This window comes from Hyaena hyaena, unplaced genomic scaffold (assembly GCF_003009895.1).
Source record: "Hyaena hyaena isolate Hyena2069 unplaced genomic scaffold, ASM300989v1 scaffold_212, whole genome shotgun sequence".
Taxonomy (NCBI): domain Eukaryota; kingdom Metazoa; phylum Chordata; class Mammalia; order Carnivora; family Hyaenidae; genus Hyaena; species Hyaena hyaena.
Genome location: NW_024080845.1, coordinates 163,498 through 180,345, shown reverse-complemented (window position 1 = coordinate 180,345; position 16,848 = coordinate 163,498). Strand labels below are relative to the sequence as shown.

The window sequence follows — 16,848 nt, the reverse complement described above, 5'->3', positions numbered from 1 at the left end:
GAGTAAGCTTAAGAGTTAAGTATGTTCACTGTGGTTACGATGCAAACACAGTTTCAAATGAACCCCCTGCCACCCCAGCCCCCATGATTCCTGAAAGTCTCTCTCTTCCCCTTTCTCTTTCCCTATCACGTAACATTCAGTAGGATTTCATTATCTTCAAGATGAAAGGGAGTTTCAGAGTTACCCAATTCTGGTTTGTTAACAAATGTATTCCACTCCTTCCCCTAACCAGGAAATCCAGACAGAGGATCACTCACCTCTGGGCTCCTTTGTCCCTAACCTCCTGGGTATAAAATGTAAGTGGTTAATGTTCCATGAGACTTGGATCAAAAAACTCTAATCCATTACATTCGGTTTGATCAAAACAGGACCCGGGAAAGTCAAATAATTTGTTCACAGCTGCTGTGAGTCTGTGGGTAAACAGGGACTGAACCCCAAGGCTTCTTGAGCCTACACACATGTGCTACTTATAAAGCCACCTGTCCATGCTGGGGACAAGGATTGCTGCTCTGTGGCTTTACGGCACACTGAGGGCAATGACAGTCCAGCCTTGGGGAGGGGATGCAGCTGCAGGGTTAAGACCATTAGTGTCCTAAGAAGACTTAAGTTCTGGTGTGGATATTTAGTAGCTGTGTGACCTTGAGCAAGTTACTTAACCTTTCTGAACCTCTATACCATCATCTATAAAACAGAGAAAGTACCCTCTTTAGCAGGTTGTGAGGACTCAGTAAGATGACACATGTCACATTCTCATCACAGGACTGGTGTAAAGCAAATTATTTCCTAGCATTTTAGCACTCACATGTGAACTCGCCAGACCACAGTGGTTCCTTTTCATTCTATTGGAAGTCAACTGACATCTGTCCATGTTACTCCATTTTTTGGAAGGAAAATGCAATATGGAAATTTTAGGCTGGGGATGTGGCAAACATGTACTCTCCTCTTAGAAATTATTTAAACAGCTTTGTTTCAATGCTATTTTTTTCAATTGGTTCGTTGGTTCCTGGGCTTTAAGGAGATTCTTTCCTCTTCCAGACTTCCCTCCTGGCTCTCTTTGGGACCATAATAAATCTATCTACTGTTTATAAAATTACTACTATTGTTAGCCTCTTACTTGGGTTCTCTCTAATCTTTACCTCCACCCTTTGAAGTTGGTGCTATTATGTCCTAATTGCAGATGAGGGCACTGAGGCTCTGAGAGATTGAGTAACTTGTTTGATTATTCAAACAGTTGAAGGTTTTTGAAGACTGGAAGATGGAGGAACATACTTGTGGGATATGCAGTTCTCTGGCTGTGAGATTATGTCTGGGGTGACTCTAGAACTTGGGATTTACAATTGTCAGGGATCTGAGTGGCCCTCCAACTTAGGAGGAGGAGGAGGAGGAGGAGGAGGAGGCGGCGGCGGCGGCAAAACTGGTGAGCAAAGAAATCATAGGATTTGACCGAAGTCGGTGTAGGAGTCCAGGGATAAGATTTGAACCCAGGTTTCCTGACTCATGTTTAATGTTCTTTTAATCATACCATATGGATCTGAATCCTTGAGGGGCACCTGGGTGGCTCAGTCGGTTGAGTGTCCAACTTCAGCTCAGGTCATGATCTCACAGTTGGTGGGTTTGAGCCCCGCATCAGGTTCTGTGCTGAATGTTTGCTCAGAGCCTGGAGCCTGCTTCAGATTCTGTCTCTCCTGTTCTCTTTGTCCCTCTTCTGCTCGTGCTCTGTCTCACTCTGTCTCTCACAAATACATAAATGTAAAAAAAAACAATTTGAATCCTGATCCTTAGCATCACAGTCTCTTGTATCAGGTCAACTGCTAAGTTGCAAATGGCCTGCAGATAATTAATGTTCTACTTCATGGTTGGAACTGAAGGTTCTGGAAGCAAAGTACTTGCATTTGAACCCCAGTTCTGCCACTTACCAGCTCTGTGACTTTGGGCAAGTTGAACTCCTTTTCTAGAAGGACCCACTTCACTGGATTGTTGTGAGGATCACCTGAGATATGTCATGTAGCATCAACGAACAGTGCCTGGAAGAGACCAAACTCTCAGTGCACATTAGCTAAGGTCATCATTTGTTGGGTTCTTGGCACTTGCCAGGCATCTTTCAGCACTGGGGCTAGAACCCTGAACAAAAGAGCCATGATTTTTGACCTTATGGAGCTTACAGTCAAGTGGGAGACACTGATGCTAAAGAATAATGAAGCTTATGATTTATTGAGTACGTCTGGTTGCATTTATTTATAGGGCATTGTTTAGAAGTTGCTGCAATGTAGCTTTCCCTTGGTTTTGATTTTTATAAATGGGTGACATCAATGTCAATATTTTGCATCAGAAGCTTGGCCTGGGGTACACCGAGCCCTCAGCCTTGAAGCTCCTGGCACTTGGCACACATGCCAGCAGCCATCTGTGTGTTGCATCCAGAAGAGAACTGGCTGCGGTGCTCCCACTTGGACGTCAGCAGCCTACCCGAGGGGCAGAAAGGAAGTTATGACTGGGGAACATCCACGAGGCAGCAAGACTTGGGCACTGACGGAACAGACCGCTCTCCTAGTCGTAACAGGCCTATAGAAAGAGGACACAGTAGGAACCAAATGTTGCCGTACAGATAACACAGGCACCATGCAGCCCAGCACCTATTTTTAAGTAACAGTGGTATATTTCAGGCCTGTTCCATCCCATTTATAATGCAGCTCCATTTCTATTTCAATGTTTTTGTTTTGTTCTTGGGTTTTTTGGTTTTTTTTTTTTCCTCATAGTTGATCTTACCTCTATTTAAACCTTGCTTTCTTGACCATTTGGTATTGAAAGAACCTGTATTTTTCATTGCATTTCCTGGCAAATGAGGACACTGAGCTTAATTTTCTTTTTTCTTTTTTTTTAATTTATTTTTGAGACAGAGAGAGAGAGCATGGACAGGGGAGGGGCAGAGAGAGAGAGAGAGACATAGAATCTGAAGCAGCCTCCAGGTTCTGAGCTGTCAGCACAGACAACCCAGTGCAGGGCTCAAACCCATGAACCATGATATCATGACCTGAGCTGAAGTCGGACGCTTAACCGACTGAACCACTCGGGCGCCCTGAGCTGAATTTTCTGATGAACCCTTATAAAGTATTACTGTACTGAACTAACCCAACATGTGGGCTGACTACAGCAAACCTGCTGATTTTAGATAAGGATAGTTTCATCAGTACATGATAATATCAGTTTTCTTTTCTTTTCTGAAATAAAACAACATAAAATTGAGGCAGTACTTCATAGACACTTTGTTCTTTGCTGTTTTATAGAATCACAGAAGATAAGCATCTGTGTTTAAATCACCTTATTTTACAGTTCAAGAAACTGGCCTCACTGAGTCTACTTGACTTGTCCAAGGTCACATAGCAAATTTAGAGGTAGAATCAGAATTAGATCCCACATCTTCAAATTTAGGTCAGTTCGCTTTTCACTGGGGCACAGCTTTTATATATGCTCAATGGTTAAACCAATATTTGAAATCATGGATTTAGAGGAAAGAATTATTAACCCCTTTGGAAGCAAGAAGGGTAGAAAATATCCACAAATCCCATCTTTTCCTCTCTGATTCATTGAGAAAAAGATAGTAGGAAGGTTAATAACAATACGGATTATATGCTTATTTTGTGCTTAGAATGCTGACATATGTGTTATCTCATTAAACTATTCATATATTTTACCTCATGGAAAGTTTAAAACTCTCATAGCCTCATTTTGCATTTGATGACAGAGGTTTGGCATGGTAAATAAATTGTCCAAAGTCATAGAGTTAACAAGTGGAAAACTTGGTACTTGCATCTAGGCTTCTTATTCTAGAGCTTGTATTTTTCTATTCTACCAGGCACTGAAGGCTGAAGGGTGGGGTGTTCAGTATTCCATAAAGTTGTACTGTAGAGCCAGGGTAGAAGGGGACTCTCTTACTCTTCAAAAATTAATGTCACAAGATAATGCGTGTGTAATTATTTTTCAGTTTACTGGAGCAGTCTGTAGGGTTGGTTTTTTTTTTCCCTTCACTTTGTAACTTCCCACCTTCCATATTAAAAGTTTCTTTAGGGAATGGAAATTAATTTGGAAGGCTCCATTACTTCTGCTTCCAGCTCGTACAGATGCTTGGCCTCCTCTGGACAGGTAGGAGGGAGATGGCTGGCCTCTTTCTGCTGAGCTCGTAAACTGCAGTGTCTAAATTCAGGAGTGATGCCAGGTGGGGTGGGGACGAGGAAGGGAGGAAAGGGATGTGGTGTTTGGAGCCCATAACTCAGGAAACGTGATGGCACCTAATTTCAGAGTGGCATGAGGCAAGCATTTAAGAAAAGAATAACGAGCTATTGTTGTGGGCTTTTTTTTCTTTAATGGGTGGGTTGTTTTTATAAAGTTTTATGAACAGGAAACTGAAGCAAAATGCTGATCCCTTTGGTTTTTGAGCCCTGACAGCATCATTTTCATTTTTATTTTTGAGTTGGTGACAGGCACTTCCTTTAACACTTCTGGGGGTAAAGTGTAACGAGACACCCCAAACCTCATTTTATAATAGCAGAACCCAAATGAGCAGCTGCAGTTTCAGATCTTCTCGTTAACAGCATAAAGGACAGAATAAGACTCCTCCCTGACCCAGAGAGAAAGATAGCTCTTTCAGAAACCAAGGTAGTCTGCAGAAAGTTTCCCCTTTACACAATTCTAGAAAATTTGCCCAACATATGGAATATCTCTAACATGCACGAAAATGGGTCTTGCTCTGGCAGAGAAAATACTGATCGAATTTCCATCCTACCGTCAATCATAAAAACCCAGCCTATCCAGCTATTGTGTCCCCTGGAGTATGACTTCATCTTAAATAAGGTGGTCCTATCTGTTGTACATTTTGGATGCGCTGGACCAATATTTCAAGCACTTGGCTGCCAACTTCAGAGATGTTAAAAGCTGTTTTGTTCCTGCAGGGCATTTATTCATTGCTTACCTTGTAAAAGTTATGTCTTACTGCATTTTCCTGGCTCCAGAGCAATACTTGTACTTACCCATTGCGTTCGGATTTTCTGGGCCTGCAGACAGCACTGGGTTATTAAAGTTCAAGGAGGAAGCCACGTGATATTGGCTTTACAATTTTAATTCTCTCTTACCTTCCTCCCTCCCTTCCTCCCACTACCGGACAGATGACTTTTGTTTCCCATGTACTGTGTCTAAACTGGAATGGGCTCTCAAAGCATCCCTTGTAAGACTCCAGGTGAGGATGCCCAGAGGGGAAGAGCGATACCCTCCCTTGTTAGGGCAGCCAGCAGAGAAATTTCCTTCTTCTCCCTTTGGCTTCCTTGGATAAAAGAGTCCTTGAGCCATAATTTCACATCAGTCTGGGGACTTTAGCACCATGGTTAATCTTGCAGAAACACCAGGCAAAAACCTCCCCTCCCCCTTAAAAGTCAGTGCCTCAAGGCCCAACTCAAGAGAACAGAGTCTCAGAATAAACAACGCTAGATATGAGCGTGGCAAGTTGAATAGAAAAAATACAGAGTTTAACCTAGAATCAAAAACCTAGAGAAGGAAAAGGGAGAAAGTCCCTCTGGAGGGGAAGAAAAGGACAGATGAGCATGTTACCGGGTGTCCCTGAAAACAGACTATTTGACATCGTTTGCCACCAGTCTCAGTCTCCCTGGCAAGTCCACCTTGTTCGGGAATTAGTGTTAATTGCCAGGTATGTATAAAAATCTGGAGGGAACCAAAAGCACTAGGTAACTTCCAAGAGAGCTTCATAGCCTTATACTGCAGGAACCATCTCTCAAAGTGGTCTTTCTGAGTTTTGGATTCCTCAAGAAGCATGTCTACTCATGTCTATTTCTCAAAAAAATTTTAACAGCCCATTTTGGTAATTCTGTATATGATTTCTTGGTCTCGTAACAGAAACTTTATATATGCTATGTTCCTTATTGCAAAAATTCTTCTCTGGATTCACCTCTTCCATGACACATTCTTTGATTAGCCCCATTTCAATTTAATTTTCATTTTAACAAATATGGACCATGCTGGCACATGCTAGAGGGAGCTGAGCCACTGTGGTGAGCGAGGTAGATAAGGGTGTGCCCTGTGCCCTTGTAGCTGACTGTCAGGTGGTGGAGGCACCTTGAATTGGTCATTGGTAGCTGGATGAGTGTTGCTGAAAGAGAGGTCTTCAGTGTTGGGGGGCACAGAACAAGGGTCCCCCAACCTAGGGATCAAGGATAGCCTTCTATGAGAGGAATTATCCAGGAAGCCATTTGGTAGTTGTTCTTGTGATGCCAAAGAACTAAGTGATCATGCAATAAAAGTTAGTGAACTAGAAGCCTGTACTTTTGTTCAGCCTTCTGTTGCCAGGGCTTTTTTCAGTCAAAATAGTGGGCACATAAGACTTGAATTGCTGAGCTTGGTTTTGAATGTGAGATGGAAAACTTCAGACATAACAGAACTCACCTCCTACTTAACCAAAGAACCCAGTGAACTTGCACCCCCTGTCCCCTCTATCGTGTTGTCAGACGCCCACGGCATAAGGAACATGTTAGCTAATGGGCTGTTCTCTAGCACACACCAGCCGACTGGTGCTCGCACCACATGAGTGAGACACAAGCTTGCCAGGAGTCCCCAAGTCTGCTTCTGCTCATTGAACTCTTTCTCTAATTAAGGTCTTCTCACACACCACTCTCCTCCCTGTACCCCCCCTCTCCTGCCCCAGGTCTTTTTCAAGTAAACATCTTGAGCCAACTGCCCTCCTCCCATTCTCTACTGCTACAGCTAATTTTTTAAAAGCTTAAATGCAGTCATGTCCCCTGGCCATGAAGATAAGCATGTTTTTAATTGAAACTCTGGATCCCAGATTGTAAATCAAGTCCTAAGAGCCAAAACATGTCTCCTGGTGGGTGGCTTAGTTGGTAGTTTACTCGGAGTGTGGACTTGCATATTTTTCATTGTATCCCTGATGCACCCATATGGATAGAGCCAGCTATCCAACGCTGAATAGCTAGATGAGCAGATAAGCAGCTCTCCATGCCCATTCTGGAGTTTGAGGCTCTAACCATTGGGCTAACTACTCTTGGGCACCTCTGGCCTGAGAATCTGTGGTTCAGAATATTCCTGAGATGGGGGAGGTGGTCAGGTTCATTTGGGGCCTGGCTGATAATTCTACCTCACAACACTGTGCTACTCAATGCTCTTTGAGAGTGTTAATCAAAAATTCAAATTTCTAGACTCCACTGCTGAAGATTCCAATTCAGCAATCCCAAAGTGGGGCTCATGGGTGTGGATTTGAGACGCTTCTTGCTTTATTTCACTACAGGTGGTCTCTGGAATTAATGTCCCTGAATTCCCAGAAGTCATGTTTCCATAAATGTGTAGGTTTTCAAATCCTGGTCAGATGATATGAATACTGCTATCATTGATATACACATTTCTCCCATATTTTAATTTTTCTAGAATTGGGATATATCTTATAATTGATCACTTGTTATAATTTAGTTGGCAACATTTTTTTCTTTCTTGGTAATACATAAAATAATAGTACATATTATAGTCTTTGGCATCTTAGGTTTGGTGAAATATGGTACTTTGATTTCTGAGTCTGTAGTTGATGGAAGAGAAAACACTTCTACTATCCAAAACTAGGATTTACATATTTTAGATAACAATTTCTCCATGTAGTGGTTAGTGTAGAAAACCTATATAACACATAACATTAGCTGTAGTCTGAGGAGAAAAATATTTTTGGAGTATAACAAATTTATTGAATTCTTCATCAAAAGATATACAGTACTCTCAAGCAACTGTGTTGTATCCATAAAGTTCAAAGACCTTATAGTGGCATACAGAGAGTGTTCTAAAGACTGGCTTAAATTCTATAAGCAAAAGAAGCCTGCTGATAGTAATCAGCTCAAATTGGAGAAAGTCGGGATTCTTACTACAAAATCTTTAGTGAAGACATGTTTCCAGTTGTACATGCCATGTGGCCAGAAATACCATATAACAAAAAGACAGTAAATAATTGAATCCCCTGGTATTTTTATTTCATTACTGAGTTTGCATTTCTGCCCCCCAAAACAATTAAATATGGTGGGAAAGTTTTTCCTGGGAAAGACCAAGGTTTGAAACACGTCTTCCTCCTCCCCAGTTTCTTCTTCAAGTATTAGCTTTCACTGAAACTTTCATTTTCACTGGTCTTTTGAAGTATATTTTCATTGCAGAAGCAGTTTAAGACAGTTTTCTGTCCCCCACCCTTTATTCCCCTATTTGTTGTTCTTGTCCTTTTGCATTTTATGAAATCTGTGATTCTGTTGAGGGTCAGGTTTGGGCAACTGGGAAAGATTCTAGACATTTCAATATTCTAGGACCACTTGGCACTGAAGCATTTGTTCTTTGCTGTACCATGCCTAACCCAAACCAACATTTGACATCAATGGTCAAGGTCTGAAGCAAGAATATCCTTGAGGTCAAAACCAACAGATTATCCTGATGCTGTATTTCAGTTCCACTCTCTCTTTAACGCAGGGCTTCTCAACAGCAGTATTATTGACATCCTGAACCTGTTAATTCTTTGTTGCGGGGGTTGTCCTGTGCCTTACAGGATGTCTGAGCCTCTATCCATTAGATGCCACTAGGAACCTCCCCCAATGACTATAAAAAATGTATCCAGACATTGCCAAATGTCACCGGGGGGACAAAACTGCCCCCAGGTGAGAATCACCGCTGTGATGAACTAGAAGTGAGGGAATGTACCTGTCTGTGGTATATCAAGGCAAGACATATATCCATTCCTTTTGTAAAAAAACATAAAGTCTTGATTATTTTTGCATTATAGCAGGTAATCTATAGGATTAGCTCTATCTTGAGAGAAAGAAGATTGTATCACTTAACCAGTTTTTCAAACTTGTTTCACAAAATGAGATCTTTAAGTGAATGCAAGAATGAAGTCTTCTAGCTTTAGAATATCCAGGGATATATTTTCATAAATCTAGCCTGGAGCCAGTGGACACACCCTAGGCAGGCAGAGAGTAATAATACTGATATGATTTTAGATATTATCAGTGTTTCATTGGTGCCATTTTTACCTGTCTGGCAGGAAACCACAGTCCTGATCTCTCAGGATTCCCTGCCAAAACTTTATCAGGCTTTTGACTCCCCTCTCCCATCAAGACTGAAGCGGCAGAGAGGGGAGGGATCTCAGTCATTAGCTGGGAATGTTGCCCAAATGGAAGGGGGGAGGGGAGAGGTGTTGGTACACATGTGTATCCAACATGTACCTACACGACTGTGTGAGATCAGCAGGGGTGGGAGAGATGGTTCCAGACGCCAAGTGAGCAGACGGAGGCACATGTGTTCGAAGGCTGGGCTGTAGGGGATTGGCTGTTGTCACCTGAGCTCCTTCTGCAAACGCACACCTCGCTGCAGAGGTTTTAGTCAAAAGGCCATGTTTTAAAGTCAACCATATTCCTTGAGCAGATGTATATTACACACCTCCCTGGCATAGAGATTCAGGAATAGGAAGAGAAGAAAGGGAAAAGTGTAGCTAATTGAGCACCTGCTCTGTAATAAACACTTTCATATTTGATGAATGAATGTATGAGCCTTTAAGGAGAAAAAGAACCCACTGACTCTGATTGACTCTGATGTTAAGTATAATGGTGACAGGACAAGGCATTGTCCCATTGGCTGAGAAGGTCACCACAACCACTTAACTTCTGAAGTTTTAGCCTCACGCTGGCCTGTTATGCTCACCGCCACAGCAGTGGGATTTGAGGAGTTGATTGATGGTCTCCCAGCCATGCCTGGCTGTCTGCTCTTCTGAAAGGAGCTAGTTACCAGTGGTGGGCTTGTGTGTGGAGGCCCACCGCTCCACCGGCAGCACAAACAAGCCCCACTCGGCCCAGGCAAGAATGCAGGCCCTGTTCTTGGCACCATTCCTGGAAACGAAGAACAGGCTTCTTTATTCCAGTCTCCAGGCTTCTGGCTAGCAAGGAACACTGCCCGGCTGTGAAGCATTTTATAGGATTATAACGGGTTGTGCTGAAGGCGAGTTCTGAAAGGCACTTTGTGCCATTGCTTTGAGTGAAGCTGACTGTTAGGGCAGTGTTGTTCCTAAGCCCATAAACACACACACAGGCAGGATGGGGAATGCCGGGCTCCTGGGGCCCACTCAGCTGGGCAGCACTGCAGAGTTGGACTGGCTTCCCTCAGTTGGGACACCAGCCTCAGGGGTATGCTTGGGAACCTTCCTGTAGGGCAGCCTGCTTTCTGACAAAGTCTTTGGCCACAGACACCTCTGGGTGGAATCCTAGGCAGAATACCCAAACCCCAAACCTGCTAATGTTGGAGCAGAGCATCACACACGGGAGAGGTTCTGAAGTCAGGGCACAAGGTGGACATTGCATGGGGTCAACAATACCCTTGAAAAAATTTTGAATGTCTCAAGGACCACATACATACATGGCTTGCATATACACCCCAGATTGCCAGCTTCAGTATACAGGCCTTATTGTACCAAAAAATATATGTATTTAAACACCAGAGCCCTATTTATGGTGGTGAGACATCCATGCTTTGAGAAGCTTAGAAGCATCAGACCAGCCAAGGGAACTCCAGATCCCCATCTTTCCTTTCACACTCATTTGGGAGCTTATGCTTTTTTTTTTTTTCCAGCACTATGTAAATGGCCATTAGCAATCTCTCTGTCTCCATTTCTCTCTCTCTCTCTCTCTCTCTCCCCCTCCCTCCTTCCCTGCCTAGCATATATAGGAGAAAACACAGAAGTTTGCTACACATATGTTCTGTGGCCATGTATATTAATTGATTTTTATTGTTCCATATCTTTGGGGGGGAGGGATGTTATGAGAGAAAGTGGATATAGCAGCCTTCCCATCAACCAATATGACTATTCTTTGCTCTATAATAGTTGTACTTAAACATGAGGCTAAAGTCCCCACTTTTCCATAGGGTTTCTGTATTGCTACATTGGACTTACAGTATGTCAGACTCCCTGCCCAGCCCTGAGGATCCCGCAGTGAATGGACCAGTCGAAGTTTGCTAGGGTCACTCTTTTCCTTATCGAGTGCTGGAAGTGCACTTCCCAACTGGAGGATAAGGCCTAGTGAACTCCACCAGGGACCAAAGCTTGTCCCCAAAGGGGCTGTGGCTGATCAGATCGACCTGTTGAGATGGTGGGCCTGAGGGGGCCAGAGGAGCAGGAAGAAGACAGGAACAAGGAGCAGCTCCAGGTGCTTCAGCTCATATCCTCAGCAGCCAGGGGAGCTCTGAGTGAGGCATGTCACTGCCTCTCCTGGCCCTCCTTTGGCTCCAGAATTAATCAGGGGCTGTGTTATTTGGGTGCCTTTGGAGATGAGGTTCCCTTCATGCCCCCACCAAGCTTGGTCAAGCTCACAGGGAGCACTTACATAAGCTCCCCAATCAGCACAGCTCGGGTTAATAAATGAAGTCGTGTTCAGGAATACAGATAGAAAAAAATCAGTGGTCCAGAGGTATCTTTCTCACTGCAAACCTCTTCTTCGATCACCTCCTTCCCACTGCTTTAGGGTCTATATTTGAGGGGGAAAAAAACTTTAGGTGTTTTCTCCAATCTCAGTTGGAACCCACTACTTCAGGAGTCTGCTTTACATGGGTGGCAATAATGGGGCTGGCAAAACTAGCCAGATTCTCCCTTTTCTGAAGGCAGTTTGTCCACACTAGCTGGACAGGAAAAGTAGGTGAATTTACTGCCAGGGTGTGGGTTTGGTACCTGGGATGAAACATCTATGTATTTTGAGGTTTCCTGCCTGGAAAGTGGAAACTGGATTCTGGCCTTAGCTGGAAGCAGAGAACACTGTAACAAGGTCTAGATAGTTCCACTCCCATTGCCTTCTGTACACCTAAGAAGTCGAAACAAAAGACATCGACTCCCCAGACCACCACCTGCTGTGGTCATGACTTTGATGGGGGGGGGGGGGGGAGAGCAGGGAGTAGAATTTCAACAGTGCAGTCTACAAAATAACTTTTGAGACAATGATCGTTTTAATATTTAAAAAAATAACTTCTAATTTCCCAAGTAACACAAATATATTTTTCTTGTAAAAATTTTCAGAACATGAGCTATAAATTTAAAGTCTGGTATGGATTGCCTCCCTGAGCCCCAAGGGGACTTATAAATTTGCTCTGCACCCCTCTGGATGGTTTTCAATAGTATTTACTTACAGTTTGCTATAGAAAATACATGGTATTATGTAAATGTGTTTTCAACACAAATGGTTATTATACTGTGCGTACTCTGCAGTTTGTCTTTTAACTGAACATAATACATACACTGGAGATCTTTCTATACCACACCCTGGACCCATCTTCTTTTTGACTGCTGCTGAGTGGGATTTTATAGGGAGGAGAATTTATTCAATAATTCCCTGTTGATGGATATTACAGTTGTTTCCAGTTTGGGGGTTTTGTTTGTTTGCTTTTTACTGTTCCAGACTGGGCTGAAGCAAATGATCTTAGAATTGCCTATTGGACATTTACAATAAGGCATGGTATATATAGCCCACCTTGTCCAGCTGCACAGCCTCATCTTGAACAGACCCTTCCAGATCGCCCTTCTGAGCGGCTGACAGACACTAATCAGCCTCTTCATATTTTAAAATGAGTACAGAGGAAGGCACCCAAGAAAGTCTCTGGAAGTGGTGGAAATATATTTTCTGATTGTGGGAGTGGCTACGTGAGTGTTTACATTTGTCAATACTCAACTAAATGTACACTTAAAGGGGGCACATCTTACTGTTTATAGATTATACTCCACTGACGTTAAGACATTCATTTAAAAAAAAAGTGTCGGGGGTCTCTCTCGCGACTGGCTGGGAATAAGGCAAGACAGGATACTACCTCTTCTTAACGCGGCTTTTAAAACGCTGGCTTTTCCTTCCACCGGGTCTCCTCTCTACTCGCCGCCTTTTCCACTCCCAGAGTGCGGGGGAGTTGTTGCACCGATGGCCTCGGGCCTCGGGCTCGCGGAAGGAAAAGACCCACTGCAGAATCGCCCCTCTCCTTGCTGGGGGTTTCCGCGGGGCGGTACCTGGGCGTTCCGAGGACGCGCCGGGGCGGGGCCGAGGCGGGGCCCCGCCCCGCTCCAGATGGGCGGGCCCGCAGGAGGCTCCGCCCCCTTCAGCCGGAGAGCCGAGTCGCTCCCACCCGGCAAGAAGCCGGCTGTCAGTCTCCGTAGCGCCGCTGCCGCCGGGCACCGTGGAGCTGGGGCCTCCTTTCGCCTGGGAGTTTTGTGGTCGCCTTGGGTCAGCGGTGACATCCCAAAGAGCAGGCCCGGCAGCCACCATGGTGGCCAAGGATTACCCCTTCTACCTCACGGTCAAGAGGGCGAACTGCAGCCTGGAGGTAGCCCCAGCCAGCAGTCCGGTCAAGGATGCCGAGGTAGGGTCTCCACCTGGACTTCTCCGGTCCATCTGTCAGTCCCTCTGTCTGTCTCCATCTCCCACTCCCTCGACTCCCTCTGTCAATCGCTCTCTGCCTGCATCTTTCATTCAGTGTGTTCCTCTTTTTCTCTCTCTCTCCCTCTGCTTCTCCCATTCCCTCTCTCTGTCCCCATTTCTCCCACTCACTGTCTGCCTCCTTTTTGCCCCTTCTCTGTAGATCATCATGAACCTCCTCCCCTGTCCCTGTCCCTCTTCCCCTTGGCCAGGGAGCAGCTGACCTCCTTACCCTTGCCTTTCTTACATCCTGCAGGGCTCTCAGACTGTGAGTCTTCTGTCTAGACCCAGCAGAGAGACTTTGTCTTACCGTATCCTTAGGCCCAGATGTCATCCAAGAGCTACCCTTCAAGCTTGGGTTTTCTCTTGCCTGGGTTGGGAAGCAAGAGAAGGCCTTTGGGAGCCATCTCACCTGTCAGGCTTGACCTCACAGTTGTTTGGCAGTAAGGACAGTTCCTGGCACCTCTTCTTGTTATCTTTGGCCATTGGGGTCATTGAGCCAGGGATCCGGGGGCTAAATAAGAAATCTGAGTGTCTTGTACATGGATCCTGAAAATGAATTAAACTCCTTGAGGGCAGGGGGAAGCTGTCTCGGAGCACTGGAAACAATTATCTTTTGGGGAACTTTCCGCTGCCTTATTGGTGACCTGAAGGAGTCCTCCTGGCTTTTGTTTAGTCTTGCCTTTTACTTCTGTGTATTATGAGCTCAAAACGTTGGGTTCAACTAGAGAAGAAAACATCATTCTCTGCCTTTAAGGGTCTTAGGGAATATGGTTGCTTCTTCTCTGCCTTTAAGGGTCTTCTCTGCCTTAAGGGTCTTCTTCTCTGTCTTTAAGGGTCTTAGGGAATATAGTTGCTTCCATTAGACCACAGCTTTGCTGTGGCTGAGCTGTAGTGGAACCCACAGGACCCAGCTCATCACTGTGCCCAACCACGACTGGGGAAAGTCTGGAGGCAGATGTGCACCTGATCTTGTCACAGTATTCTGAAGGGTTGTACCTACCCAGCACCCTTGGGTCTACTTAGCTGTGTGCGCTTGGCTCACTAAATTATGTATGTTTGGGAGGACAGCATCAAAGATTCATTGCCACTAACAAGAGCTGCTCCAAGCTGACAAGACTCCAGACAGTCTCTCGCTGTAATCAGCTTTCTGTAAGCTGAGCACAACTAACTTCTCACCCCCACCCCACACTCCAGCTTAGCTGTATATTTTCACAAAGAGTTTTTGTTCCTAGCAGCTGTTTCTACAGTGTGATGGCCTTAATGGTGTTTGAATTTTTATGTAAGTTTGGACAAGATAGCACCAGCATACAGTTCAGGTTATTTGGACTTGGAATAGATATAATGATTTTTCCATAGGAACTTCATAATTTAATGAATATAGGAGCAGTGAAGCTAGTGCCCCCTCAAACCCCTTTTCAAGGAAGCAAATCATAACCAAGTTTAATAAGTTGAAATGAATGAAAGGAAAGAATAGTGAAAATAGCTCTGGACCCCAACCAGTACCTTCTTGCCATCCCTTAATCCAATGTTTTCTGAGCAGTTTGGCAAAAAGCTTAGGTAAAACTCATCTGCTTGATCTTTTCTTATACGTAGAATATAAATATATCTGTATATGACAAATGTGATGAAAGAAATGTATCACCAAATGTCAAATATTAATTTTCTTTATGGTAACCAGATACAGATTTTTAAAAATGTGACTTATTTTCCTTTTATGGGGATATCTTGGTATGGGAGTAAGGATGGGGAAAGAACAATTTTGAAAATGGTATCACCATTGAGGAGTGTGTGTGTGTGTGTGTGTGTGTGTGTGTGTGCGCGCGCGCGCGCACGCACGTGCACGTAGTTTAAATCAGAAGGATCATGTATGCTCTATACATCTTGAGGCAGGAATGTCCAGTCCCATGCACCTCCTAGCTTCATTTCCTGATAACGGCAATAGGCAAAGTGGGAAAAAGAAACCAAAGTGAATTTAGGGGGTAGTTTTCTGGTTTCATTATCCATGCAAAAGACAAGTCAACCCTTGTAGGCCTTACTTCTCCATAAGCAATTAACTAAAATATATTTTCTACCAGCAGGTGTCATCAGTATTTGTAAGTGTTTAAAGAACAGCATACCCTGGTATGCCTTTTGAAAAACGTGATACATGTTTATAAACTAATCATTGACTGGTAATTTCTATGAAAGTAATTTTTTTAAGATTGGTCATTTTTGTCCAAAAATAAGGTGGTTATAAAGAGAAGAACTGGCTTCTCCAAAGTGCTTTTGACCTTCAGAGGCAGAGAAGCACCTGTGCCCTTTAGACATATAATGGCCATTCCTTTGGAATTTGCTATGGGAGGAGCACTGCACAGGCAAGTACCTTCTAGCATGGCTCTTGTGGTTGCAGCAGGCGTGCTGGGGAAAGCCGTTTAGGGAAAGCCTTGTGGGGAAGGGGCTGGTGTACAGTGATGTGCATTTGATACCATACACTTGAGTTAAAAATCTGCAACAGTAAATATTCTCTTAAATGCAAATCATAACATTTCTAATTGAGATTTAAATGCTTTGTAATTTTTTAAATTTTGGCAATGGTTTCCAGTGAAAGGAAAAAGGTGATATATTTTTAAATATCATTTCATTTTCTTTAAAATAAATATTTTCTTTAAAATATTTATTTAAAAGATGTTTTAATGTTTATTTTATTATTTTGGGGGGGGGCGGAGAGAGAGAGAGAGAGAGAGGGCATGAGTGGGGATGGGTTAGAGAGCAAGAGGGGACACAGAATCTGAAACAGGCTCCAGGCTCTGAGCTATTAGCAGAGAGCCGGATGTGGGGCTCGAACTCAGGAACATTGAGATCATGCCCTGAGCTGAAGTCGGGCACTTAACTGACTGAGCCACCCAGGTGCCCCTAAAATATTTATTTTAAAGATGAAAATCATTATGCATGGATTATGATATTAATATAATACTGCTTCTTAATCTGGTTATTTCTTTATGGCATGGATATGTGAGTTGGGTTGCAAGTGTTTAATTTTAATACCCATAACCAGCGAGGTCTTCCAGCTCAAATAATTAACTCTGAAATCCAAGGAGCGTAGTCCATTTTTTAAATTTTTTTTTTATTTATTTTTTGAGAGAGAGAGAGAGAGAGAGACAAAGCATGAGCTGGGGAGCGGCAGAGAGAGACAGAAACATAGAATCTGAAGCAGGCTCCAGGCTGTCAGGACAGAGCTAGACTTGGGGCTGGAACTCATGAACTGCGAGATCATGTCGTGAGCTGAAGTTGGCCGCTTAACCGACTGAGCCACCCAGGTGCCCCAAGCTTAGTCCATTTTAGTCCATGGATCTAGACTTTCACAGAGAAGCATGGTATCACATGAGCATCGTTA

General features: G+C 43.9%; 1 protein-coding gene across 4 annotated transcripts in view; it reads left to right on the top strand.

Annotated features, from left to right (window-relative positions):
* Positions 1-16,848, top strand: part of ARHGEF3 (Rho guanine nucleotide exchange factor 3) — a 271,390-nt gene that overhangs the window by 186,066 nt on the left and 68,476 nt on the right. The window contains exon 1 of one of the 4 annotated variants that reach the window (XM_039242449.1): positions 13,175-13,416. The exons of 2 other annotated variants lie outside the window; for them this stretch is intronic. In XM_039242449.1, coding sequence (XP_039098380.1) covers positions 13,321-13,416 — 96 coding nt within the window. In that variant the 5' untranslated portion in view covers positions 13,175-13,320. Of the gene's footprint in view, positions 1-13,174; positions 13,417-16,848 lie in introns of those variants that run through there. One more of the 4 variants, XM_039242447.1, reaches the window with a different exon arrangement.